This window comes from Xenopus tropicalis, chromosome 2, assembly GCF_000004195.4.
Source record: "Xenopus tropicalis strain Nigerian chromosome 2, UCB_Xtro_10.0, whole genome shotgun sequence".
Classification (NCBI taxonomy): Eukaryota; Metazoa; Chordata; class Amphibia; order Anura; family Pipidae; genus Xenopus; species Xenopus tropicalis.
This window is the reverse complement of record NC_030678.2, coordinates 18,690,877-18,704,209: the sequence shown is the minus strand read 5'-3', so window position 1 is coordinate 18,704,209 and position 13,333 is coordinate 18,690,877. Positions and strand designations below refer to the sequence as shown.

General features: G+C 42.5%; 1 protein-coding gene across 1 annotated transcript in view; it reads right to left on the bottom strand.

Moving 5' to 3' along the window:
• mrpl39 (mitochondrial ribosomal protein L39) overlaps positions 1-11,668 on the bottom strand; it is a 53,794-nt gene extending 42,126 nt beyond the window's left edge. Inside the window, 2 exon segments of the mRNA NM_001011362.1 lie at positions 9,206-9,412; positions 11,544-11,668. Of these exon segments, the coding sequence (NP_001011362.1) occupies positions 9,206-9,412; positions 11,544-11,592 (256 nt within the window). The 5' untranslated portion in view covers positions 11,593-11,668.
• Positions 11,669-13,333: the final 1,665 nt, after the last annotated feature.

Here is a 13,333-nt window from a genome sequence, read left to right as displayed (position 1 = left end):
ACCCAATAGGGCTGTTCTGCCCCCAATAAGGGGTAATTATATCTTAGTTGGGATCAAGTACAGGTACTGTTTTATTATTACAGAGAAAAAGGAAATCATTTAACCATTAAATAAACCCAATAGGGCTGTTCTGCCCCCAATAAGGGGTAATTATATCTTAGTTGGGATCAAGTACAGGTACTGTTTTATTATTACAGAGAAAAAGGAAATCATTTAACCATTAAATAAACCCAATAGGGCTGTTCTGCCCCCAATAAGGGGTAATTATATCTTAGTTGGGATCAAGTACAGGTACTGTTTTATTATTACAGAGAAAAGGGAATCATTTAACCATTAAATAAACCCAATAGGGCTGTTCTGCCCCCAATAAGGGGTAATTATATCTTAGTTGGGATCAAGTACAGGTACTGTTTTATTATTACAGAGAAAAGGGAATCATTTAACCATTAAATAAACCCAATAGGGCTGTTCTGCCCCCAATAAGGGGTAATTATATCTTAGTTGGGATCAAGTACAGGTACTGTTTTATTATTACAGACAAAAAGAAATCATTTTTAAAAATTTGAATTTATGAATTTAAATGGAGTCTATGGAACATGGGCATTATTGTAATTCGAAGCTTTCTGGATAACAGGTTTCCAGATAATGGATCCCATTCCTGCATAAAATAATGGGAAAGGTGACAACCCAAGAGCAGTTTGATCCACTTGGCTGAACTGACCAACTATCTTTCTTGTTCCTATCCCTCAGCTTTTGGCACTCCTGGGCAAACATGATACTAGTGATGCACCAAATCTATAGTTTTTGGATTCAGGCAAATACCGATTTCTCAGCAAAAGATTTATATGAATATCGTATCTGAACTTTAATTTGCAGTTATCCGGTGCTTTAAAGTCCAATTTTGGATTAGGCCTGGACTGGCAATCTGTGGATTCGGCAAATGCCAGAGGGGCTACTGTAAGATGCCATAGTCAGGCTGGTGGGGGGGGGCTGTTTGGGGCTCGTCTTGGATTTGGTACATCCCTTTAGGGTACATACTACCACCATCCAACCCCCCAACGAGCAACCCAAAAATCTGCATAAAAGCAAAAACATCAGTCCGTAATTAACATCAGCGTACAAGCAGTTATTTGCTTTACTGTACACAAACTGCATGCCCAAGAACCTGCTGTGCCAAGAGGGCATGAAGCAGAGCCAAAAATCCTGTGAGGGCCGTGCGTTCTAATATCTCCCTGCACTGCTATGGGACATTCTCCTGCCAATACCCGGCAATGTACAATGCCAGCAGAGCTTCCAGCCGGGGCCCTAATAGTGCAGCCTCCCATGTGCCCTAATAATTAAGCGCCTTTGCTAAGAGAGCAGGTATACCCCATCCATAATTAATGCCCCTCCGTATATTTAACTACGCAGCCTCTGTAGGAATTCGGCTTACTTTTCACATTTCAGACATAATGATAAAAATATCAGTCCCTGATTTACAGAGATTTAATGTTTTTATATTGCGGCTGTACAGATCAGTCGTAAACGCTGCTTTATAACCGTCTTTCCTGCCGAGCGAATGCATTTATTAGTGCCTTTCCATAAAATCCTCTCGCAAATAATCCCCAAAGGGCACGAAGACTTGGGCACACGCAACTGATTGAAGTGATTGCAATTAAATGAAAAAAGAGAAAAAAAAAGTAAAAGAAACTGTCGAGCGGAGCAGGTTTACTACATGGTTAACGAAAATTAAATTACAATTTTAATTGCATTTTTTTTTCTGCTAATGTTCATTTAATTAACTGTTGCTACCTAATTAATTTGGAATTATTAACAAAAGGCCGGTTAATTGAACTAGGCAAACGTAACATGAAGGGACCACCGGTGTGATGTGTTCGGCTGCAGTCATATTACTACGGGTCACTGAATCATTAGGCTTCCATTGTACCTGAGGCTCGGAGATGGGCGAGACTGGGAACCCAGCACTGAACTGCGGGCTATGTGAATTAAACTAGAATTTAGAGTCCCCCCCAGCCTGGACACCTCCCTCTAAATATTCCTAGATCAGCAGCAAGATGATGTATGAGCCAATATATCCCTAACTGTGTTACAATATAAGAGAGGTCTAAAGAAATTTCGGACCACAAAGGGGTCTTCTGAATGCACAATATCTGGAGCGCACTGGAATAAGGGTTGCCAGACTTAAAGATGGCTCCCCTAGTGGCCCAAAGCAGGGGGCAGCTGAGGTGAAGGAGTACATGCTATCTTGGATACTTCAGGAAATTTATCAGGGTACCTTTTAAAGGAGAGGAATCAAGTAGTTTAGATACCCCAGGTAATTGTAGTAGCTTACCTGTTACCCTGAGCTGGTACCCGCCTCTTTAAAAAAGGCACCAGTCCAGGGTACCAGGCCTAGACTGGAATTCAAATAGGCCCTGGTTTTTAAAGTACACAAAGGTCCAAACAGCCCCCCACCAGCCCAATAAACAGGTACTGTCTATGGCATCTTACAGCAGCCCCTCTGTAGAAGAAGAAAAGTGCCTGGGATGGGGGTGCCTAAAACGTAGTACCTCCCGGTGATTTTCCCTTTTCTTCTCATTGAGTACAATTTAATGCCAAGTTGCAGTATCACTATAAATAGGTTATAGCAGAGATTCTGAAATGATGAGGTGGGCCTTCCTAGGGCCCCACAGGATTAGATGAAGACCAATCGCATTTGGAGTCAAAGATCACTGGCAATTCTTGCAACCCTAGAGCCAAAGATTTGTTATATTATTCATATCTAATCAAGACTGCATTTATCTGCAGACAGTGGATTTTAGCTTGAGATGCAAACTTGTACATTTCAGAGTCAAAATCCGCTCTGTGTGCCTCCGCCAGGTACAACGCTGTGGCTTAGGGTGCAGACACAAAAGAGCGGTGATTCAAGTGTAGAAGCCACATGTGGCATTACCTTTAGAGCTTAGAAAGTATATAGTGGCATAGAGCTCAGTGGAGAGTAACCTGCAGGCCCGGACTGGCAATCTGTAGGTACTGGCAAATGCCAGAGGGCTGCTGTAAGATGCCATAGAGAGTCACTGTTTATTGGGCTGATGGGGGGCTGTTTGGACCTGTGCTTGAAAAACCAGGGCCTATTTTGAATTCCAGTCTAGGTTTGGACCCTGGACTGGGTACAATTACCTGGAGTATCTAAACTACTTGATTCCTCTCCTTTAAAAGTTACCCTGATAAAGTTCCTTCAGTATCCAAGATAGTATGTACGCCTCCCCAACCAGTCCCAAAGCCCAAGATCCATAACTGATCCAGTGCTGCCCATGGAGGTGGCACTACACCTTCCTAGGTAAGACGTTTAAGAGAAAATAAAACCCAGAAACATGGAATTGATGGTGCTTATGCGCAATATACGAAAGGTCAGATGAGGAGAAGCGTCACGAGACAACACACAGGGTTAGTGTAAATGAGCCTAAATATAGTGGCTGCATCCAATTATTCCTTGCACATAAAGCAACGGATCACACACACACGCATGGCCCCGATCCGATTATACACATAATTTATTGTCTTCTCCGAGCAAATATTTCCTGCTCGTCGGAGGAACACAGGGCTCGGGAGAAGCCTTCAGGTTACTGGGGTAATTAGTAAAACTTGCTCATTACCTCTAATGGTTTCCAAGCGCCTCAAACAAAAACAGCAAAAATGAAACTCCTAAATGCTTTGGGGCAACAATTTAAATGAACATAAAAGTTAATTGCTCTTTTTCAGGTGGAATTATTTTATCCCGTGACCCGTAGGCAAGCGCTCTCCCGGAATCTGTCACATGAAACGGAACAATAATATAAATTCATGTAACGCTGCGGGAGAGAAGGCGCTTTGAGACAAGGAGGGATGGGGGGGGAGCTGTCAGTATCCCGACCCCTGTACACGTCAGCTGTCTCATCAGCCCCTCAGGGAAAGGCAATTATCTCTGTGCAAAACTAAATGGCCAACTCCCCGCAGACTGATATGGAAATCAAGCAACTACATTCATTTTCTCACATGGGTTTTATTGTTATTATTCCTTATCTATACAGCACTGACCTATTCCCTAGCGCTTTACAGAGATTGTACATGAGTTACAGAGAGAAGCTTGCAGTCTAAGGTCCCTATCACATTCACACTCTACGGTCAATTGTATTGTGTTTTTGAGTGAATGCGCTGCTGGGGAAACTTTGGACACTAGGGGGCACAATTTAATGGAATGCTGTAGTGTGGCTCCCTGTACAGAATAAACTATACCCTTATGGCCTGTTAAATTATATATAAATAATTTAACAGGCCATAAGGGTATAGTATATATTAGGAACACAACAAATCTACAATTTTGGGATCCAGCCGGACACCTAATCCTTCATGAATCATTCAGCCAAATACCAAACTGAATCGCTAGTATATATAGTGAATAATGAAGCCCCATGGAAAACATAAGGATAATATAAACAACTTCAGAGTTGTATGAGGTTCCAAGGTCATGGAACTCCTCAGTGGCTTCCAATATCCTTATATTTTATAAGAGGGGGTACATTATTTATTATAAAACACAAGTCTCAGGGAGTCACATGACAGAAATTACATCATTTAGCACCGATTAAGGATAAAATACTCAAGAGAAATGAATATCCTATAAACTATATCCTTACAAACAGTGCTTGTTGATGTCATCAGCTATAATCAGCGCGAGGTAAGAGTCACATGACTCACAAACTCGTGTATTATAATAAATTACGTACCCCTTGTTGCAACTGTTAAATATAAGGATATCAGAAGTCACCGAGGAGTTCCATAACCTTAATACTCGCCCTTCAGCCTTTAATACGGTCATGGAATTCCACGGTGGGTTAAACTATCCTTATATTGAACAATAGTGGGTACATTATTCCCTCTATAGTTTACGTTAACATCTTTTGTTTAGAAAAATAAAGCTGGATAAAATATAAATACAGTATCGGATGCCTTTTCCTGAAACCTGTTATCCAGAAAAAGCTTTGGATTAGGGGAAGGCCATCTTCCATTTGAGCAAATAATTCTAAACTGTTATTACCTTTTTTTTATTACCTTTTTTCTCTGTAATAATAAAATAGCACAGGTATGGGAACTGTTCTCTGGAAATCCATTATCCAGAATGCTCCGGAAAGGCCATCTCCAATAGACTCCATTATAAGCAAATGATTATAATTTTTAAAAATGATTTCCCTTTTCTCTGTAATAATAAAACAGTACCTTGTACTTGATCCCAACTAAGATATAATTACCCCTTATTGGGGGCAGAACAGCCCTATTGGGTTTATTTAATGGTTAAATGATTCCCTTTTCTCTGTAATAATAAAACAGTACCTGTACTTGTTCCCAACTAAGATATAATTACCCCTTATTGGGGGCAGAACATTGGGTTTATTTAATGATTAAATGATTCCCTTTTCTCTGTAATAATAAAACAGTACCTGTACTTGATCCCAACTAAGATATAATTACCCCTTATTGGGGGCAGAACAGCCCTATTGGGTTTATTTAATGGTTAAATGATTCCCTTTTCTCTGTAATAATAAAACAGTACCTGTACTTGATCCCAACTAAGATATAATTACCCCTTATTGGGGGCAGAACAGTCCTATTGGGCTTAATTCATGTTTAAATGATTTTTTGCAGACTTAAGGTATGGAGATCCAGATTATGGAACGGCCCCCTATCCAGAAAAGCCCCAGGTCCCGAGGATAACAGGTCCAATACCTGTACCTTGTACTTGATGCTTACAATCCAAAACAATACTTTTGGGTTTATATGATTTGATCAAGCTTAAGGGATCTTTCCGTAATTTGGATCTCCATACCTTATATGGAAAACCCCAGCGTTCTGTATAACTGAACCACTTGTTCCTCTGAAGCCCAATCTCACTGCAAGAAGTGCCAATCAGTGTAATAACTTAATAATGCTCAGAGTGATTTACAAAGCACATTGTTCTGCTTTATATGGGCTCATAAACGGAGAATAAGTTAAAATATTATGTCCCCGTCTCCCTGTGCCAAACACATTTTTTTTCTTTCTATTACGAAGCCTCGCAATTAACCCCAGTTATAACAATGCAAACTGGCACTCACCAGCCATTATGGGTAACCTTGGAAGAACACATGAAGCAGCCATTAAATGTAGAAAAAGAACCATCTACACAGTTAGGATAAAACAGCAGAGGGAAAGAAAGTGACGCTTGGATCGCTACAGAGTCACAAGGATCATTTAATGAACACTGAGCGTAAATAGCAAGTTCTCAAGTGTCTACATGCAACATATCTTTATAATAAACTTATGTACAAAGGAATAAATGAAGGTTGGATTTTTGATACACCAACCTGTATTGGCTGATTCGGGGGGGGGGGGGGGGGTACTATGATTATCAAATCAAAGCCCCAAATGGTCAGTTTTCAGCATTGGAGCCTTAGAAAATTATTAATTTGGATATCATGACTTTCAGAAATGATAATGGCAATACATGCAGATACGGTTGGGCAGTTTGGTTGGTTTCAGCCCCCAATATCTGCACATCTGGGGGTACCGCTTCAGCCCATCCAGACAGAGTATATGCTGCCCCAGGTGATCAGTCTGTTAAGGGCGGCCATACACGGGCAAATTTCAGCTGCCCATTAGAGTCCTTCAGACTCAGCAGATTATCTGCCTGACAGGCCTCCGTGATTTCTGGGCAAAAATCAGGCAGATTTGGATTGTGCAGGTTTGATTTTTGTCAGATTGAGGATCGTATCGGCTCATTGACATGGTCCTCGCTCTGACTTCTCGAATCCCTGCAATGTGATCACCTGGCCCTAGGGCCAAACGATTGTATTAGCATGATATAAGCCCAACCAAGGCAGGCATTTTGGCGAGGTCACCAAATGAGCAAATCTTACCATGTAAGCCCACCTTTAGTGGGCCCACAATTTACTCACAATTTCTTTAAGATCCACTTACTTAATCCGTCAGCCAATTAGATAATTATCTGGGTAAGTGTCACTGAGCACTTTGCTTATAAAGGCATATTAGCACATTTTCTGCTTCTATTGACCCTATAACAAGACTCTAACAAGATTATGTTCCAATGAGCCAAACGTTAGATCACAAATGACTAATTACAGGAGGGAAGCAGACATGGCCAGGCAACTGTCTATTGGGCCTCCCCCGGCAGCAGCCAATCTGATACTCAAAAATGTATGTGGTACGTTGGCCTTGCTGGATTGTTCTATAACAGAGAAGCAGTACTGCCTGTCATACACAGCAGTTCCATGAAGTGGATATATTTAAACAAATAATCTTCCTTTATGGTATCCATACATGAGCAGGACAATAGTATTTCGCGCCAATTCAGAATATAAAACAGCACATATGCCTTCCCACCGGTGATTCACTGTATTGCCAGTTAGAAGGCATTCTGGCAAGATTAGTCGCCCGCAGTACCCAGGATTAACAGCAGGCAACTAATCTCCCCGTGGGCCATGGTCCTTATAGTTACAGAGCAACAGGAGGGCCACAGCTTGACCAACCCCGTCCAAAACAATTGTAATTTAACATATATGCAACAACAACAAAAAAAAACCCACTATTTAAGAGTCGCTTTTGTTTGTTCAGTGTATTTTTTTCTTATTCTGCTTATTACATCATGAATATAATATGCCGGTCACACACAGTTGATATAATAACCATGGAAGGCAGGCTCCCTCTAGTGTTAGTTCCTTGTCATGTCATTAAAGAAGACGAAAGACCTTCTGCATTAGTGAATGAATAGAATATGGAATGAAGATGATGGTCAGTGTTTCAGGATCTATTACCGAATTATGACTCTCGCTTATAAAGTGGAAATATAAACCGCAATGCTTTACAACAGGAGGAGGTATAGAGGGCGCTGCTCATTAGAACTCACCCTTACATGGCAGTGTCATTATAACCCCCTCCCTCCAATCATGTTGCCTCTCTGTGTACAGTATTCAACACTATCCCTGAGGCCTGATATGAATCTTGGGGTGATCAAAGTATTTTTACTGACCCTGGACTGTCTAAAGTTGAGTAGGAAGGACATACAGCCATACAGGACATACAGCCCTAAATAAGAAAATGAGCGCCTCCATGTGGTGAACAGTACAGACTGACTGTGTAGCCCTGAGCTGTGGGATAAGGTGAAATCTAAACAAAGTACTTTTAGAGTTAGTACCATACCAAGAACCTTTCCTGACCATGTCTTGCCCCTGGCTGGCAATAATTTTAGTGCTAGTACCATACTAAGAACCTTTCCTGACCATGTCTTGCCCCCGGCTGGCAATAATATTAAGAAGGGGGGAACTCACGGCTCATGTTTAATCGCCAGCAGTTGGTAAGGAAAAGGGGGGCACAAGTTACATTACTGAGACAGAGTCTCATTTTCTGCACAGAATAATCTGTGGGTCAGACAGGGTGAATAAGGAGATAAAGTAGGCCACGCATGGGTAGATTCCTTAGATTCCTATTCAACTTAAATGTTTGACCTCAAGCTAGCACTCTTATCTGCTGAAAAGTGCAGCGGCCCAGGGTACAATCCCTTGAACTCTGCATCATCATCTCTGTCAATGTACGGGGTTCCTCTGCGATGTCCCAGAAGCCCAAACTGTAACGTTACTGCGCATTCGGCCTGTCACGAAGAGCCATCGTGGGACAGTGGCAGAGATGGTCCCTATGGCTACTCAGCAGATTGTTTATATAAATTATAGCAGTACTTCTGAAATTGTTACCAGTGCAGGGCAACAGTATGTTATGTATAAATTAATTTAAGCCACTTTCATTATTTAGGAGTTTCTGCTCCTTTAAATTAATGGAAGGGCAATTTGGGTTATATAGTGCTAAAGTATTCTGTAGAATTTTACAAAGATTACATCTAAACACCTCCCCCCCCTTTCCCGTGATGCTAACAATCTAAGGGGGATATGTAATAAAAGGCCCAAAGTTTGCCCAGGAGCAGTAACCCATAGCAACCAATCAGCAGGTAGCATTTACTGTTCACCTGTCCAAAAGCAAACATCTTATTGGATGCTATGGGTCCAGGCCTGCCCCATAGGTTTATATAATGTAAGACTTAATATTTGAACATGTCACCCAGATTACAGTCTATAATGGAGAAGGCAGAGCTGCCATAGCAATAACACACACAGTTTGTCAGTCGGGTGTCTGTATAACTTACGCAAGGCGCAGTGGTATGGCGTCGACTGCCCTTTGTTCATGAGGCCCACGGCTCCATGATCCCGTTTCCCAACATGCTTCACTTCTATTTTCTCGATGCGAGGGTGCAGGGACAGCTGGCGCTCCTTCTCTTTGTTAAACAGCTCCGTGCGCATCTTCGAGATATCCGCAGTGGAGAGTCTGGCAGCCGGGGCTGTGGAGTAAAATCCTGGATATGAGAGAAACATTGCATCAGGGTTTCATTTAAAATGCATACGAAAGTAAAAACTCATTATTGGAGGGAACTTGTGTGCAGTCATTTTACTGTATCGCCGGTACCATCCAATCACTGGCAATGGGGTAATACGAAAGGGCAACAGCATGTTGGACTAATATGCATGTTATGCTTGAAAAAGAAGGAAAGTTACAGTCACTTGGGGGTGCCAGGGGTATCAAGTAAGCGATTACAATCACTGGGCAGCTAACATTTGGCACCCCCAGTAATTTAGCCTTTCCTTCTCCTTTAAACACATATAAATGAAATTGATGGTACTAATGGGATCAGCCTGCGCTTAATGGAGGAGTAACACTAAAAAAATGTAAGTAAAATATTCATTCTACCCTGCACTAATACTAGCTCTATCCTGCACAAAGTTTAACATTTTAAATGCTTCATTACAAATACTCTAAAACTTAACTCTGCTTCCGGTCTTCTCAAAAAGGCGCGAGCAGTGAAGACTGACTTTATGGGGTTTTCTGCAGTCCTTTATAGCGGACCTGCATGCTGCCTTTACTGCTCACAGCACTTACAGAGAGAGATTAGTCCAACAAAATGAATAATCCTCTGTACAGCCACATCAATTGACTTCCAGTTCTGGCAGAAGGGCTAGGAGGAGATGTTGAGCACCGCATGTTAGATCTTGAATGGTGAATGTCGCCCTGTACTGCCTTATTTGTGTGGACTGGAAGCAGAGTTTTAGTAAGGGATTTTTAATAAAGCATTAAAAAAAATAAACATTGCGTAGGATACAGCTAGTATTAGTGTAGGGTGATTATTACTAAAAATGTTTTCGTTACTTTTCCTTTAAATAGAGGCCCTATGTGAAGGGAAAGTGACATTGATAGGCTGGGGGCAGTCAATAGCAATATAAATACAAAGGGCGCATTGGAGGGATCTCAGAGACGGCCACTGGCAGGAGAATGTAATTCTTACCCATTAGAGATTTCGAAAAACTGCTTGATCAACTGGCCATTTCCCAAATAAATGTAGAGTTAATTATCTGAAGACCTGTCCCTTCCCATAAATACTGTGCTTCCTGCATTTAGCAGCACTGTATTCACGAGGGGCAGGCACATAGGTATCTCCCATCCTGCCCCTACAGTCCCCTGACTTGCGTGCCATTAAGACAAGCAACTTAGCGAGCACTAGCGGACGTACTTACTGCCTGCCCCATGGCATCCAGGCTCTCTGTAAATATATCCCTATATGTGTTAAGGGAGATGAGTAGATAAAGGATTCTTGGTTAGAAATCTGCTGGTGATGTGAGGAGTGCAGCTTGGGGGCTAATCGCTTACCTTTTACCCTGGGCTGGTGCCCCTGTTATGAGAAAACCGCAACAGCACGGGGTACCTGCAGCGAGCGCCTCCTCTTCCTTCTTTCTTCGGAATCCCTGGGCCGACGCAGGCGCAGTAGAGTGAAAAGCCGACTTTTTTTGTTAAAGTTCAGCAAAGATGAGGAGACGCTCGCTGCAGGTACCCCGGGTTAGTGCGGTTTTCTCATAACAGGGGCAACAGCCCGGGGTAAAAGGTAAGCGATTAAAGTCATTGGGGGGTACCTAACATTTTGGCACCCCAAAGTGACTTAGCTTTTTCTTCTACTTTAAATATCAGTGGTGCAAAGGATGCAACAGTCCCAGGGAACAGCCCCAATGGGGCCCAGGGGGTTCACTTACATCAGCAGTGCTGCGGCAGGAAGCTGTGTATTCTAATAATCCATGTCAGGGAGGGTGGCCAAGTTGCCAAATTTGCCCAGGGGTCCTTAGGGCTCTAGGAGCATCACTAGGGCAAATAAATTGAGTATTGAAACTTGGGGCTTGTAAAATAAACAGGGCACAGGGCCCCAGGCAATATAGGGAGAACCCCCCCCTAACAGCCAAGGCTGGGATCATCAGTATAACTGGGGCTGGGGGTGAATATCATAACTAACACCCAATACATAAATATGTAGCAATGGGGTGCTTGGGGCCCCACAACATAATGCCCATTATGCCCTACTATATACATAGCCCTAACTGTATGAGTGACAGGGACTGGTTGTTACTAACACTGGGGCACATAGCAACCCCTGTGCCCCCACTTACTGCCACACGCCACTCGGGCAGCGCATCTCCCCGCCACATTCAGGCTCATCCCGCTCCTCAGCAGCAATTTTCCTCCAGCCAAAGTGACATTCAGAGCCAGAGCACTACACATGGACTCGTCTGTCCGACACCAAATCCGTCCCCCGTCAACAGGGAAATGGAAACAGCGCTACATTGGTTCCCCACTAGCAACGCTGCCCGGAGACACCAGATGGCGCTCTAACCCTGTCATTTGGAACAGCACCACATGACAAGTCATACACAATCTGGCGGCCATTGTTAGTAAGGGCATATAAACTTGATATCGCTTTCTGTTAATGTATTTGGTTATTAAACCAATGTTGGACGTATATTTGGCTATACCTGTGTTGTATAGAGTGGTAGACAACATTTTGAAGGAAAAAAGTACTTTATTGGTAACGTGCAGTTGCCATTAAACTAACAGTTGCACCTTTTTAGTTGTAGGGTTGCCACCTGTAGGGACCCATAGGGGCTGATTTACGTAATCCACAAACGGATCAAAAGCGCCCGAATGCGTTTTTTTCATAATGATCGGTATTTTGCGATTTTTTTTCGTCGCCGTCGCAACTTTTTCGTGAATTGTTTGTAGCCGTTATGACTTGCACGAATTATTGCGACTTTTTCGTAGCCGTTGCGAAAAAATCGGAAAGGTTTGCCTGCCGTTTACTAGTGCTCAATACGAAAAAGTCGCAACAATTCGCACAAGTCGTAACGGCTACGAAAAAGTCGTGACAATTCGCGCAAGTCTTAACGGCTACGAAAAAGTCACGACCATTCACAAAAAGTCGCAATGATGACGAAAAAATCGAAAAAAATACGAAAAAGTTGCAAAATGTTCGTTGCTCATGTACCTATTTTTGGCATATAAGCATATTTCTGTCACATACCTCCCAACATTTGAAAAATGTAAAGAGGGACAAAAAGAAATGGCGGGTGCGTGTAAATACCGCTCCCATTTTACAAACTTTGGCAGCTTATTTAAAAATTGGGAGAATGTGGTACATACCTGCCAACATTTTGAAAATGGAAAGAGGGACAAAAATAAATTTCTTTGGCCACGCTCATTTTTGCGACCACACCCCCTAAATGCCACTCCCATTGACTAAATTTGTCAGGTTGTTTAAAGTTTGAACAGATTTCTGGGGGTTTCGGGGGCCTGTTTTATGTGTTTTATGTGTATGTGTTACAGTTTTGCTGAAAAAGCTGAAATTGCCCTTTAAGCTGTGAGTCTCAGTTCCCCCAAGAGACCTGTTTAGCTTATTAGTTACAATTGTATCACAGTGCAGGGGGGGGCTTTTTAACTTTGTGGGCTCTCTGCCAAGAGCTACTTGTTTAATTAAATGTGAGAAACAATGTGCAGGAGATCAAAGGGAAATGAGGGACTTTTCAGTAAGAATCTGGGACTGCGGGTTGAGCTGTCAAAAGAGGGACTGTCCCACGAAAATTGGGACATTAGGGAGCTATGGTGGTAGGATGCCAGGCGCTAAAAATCGGGTAACTCCCAAAAAAATAGGGGGGGGGGGTTTGACAGCTCTGTATGAACATTGCCTCTTTTAATATAAAGTGTTTGGTTAGGGGGGGATCAGTAAGTGTTCTGCACTAGAGGGACAACACTTCTAGTGAAGTCAGGGAACAGGGACTCCGTGAACAGGACTTTAGTCAGTTACAGGTTACTTATTTTTATAGCACTTTCTAGGAAAGTCAGACAGAATTAGCTATGAAGAACAGCCTGTGCTCCAACTAGGAGAGATAGAAGGGAGTATGGGACC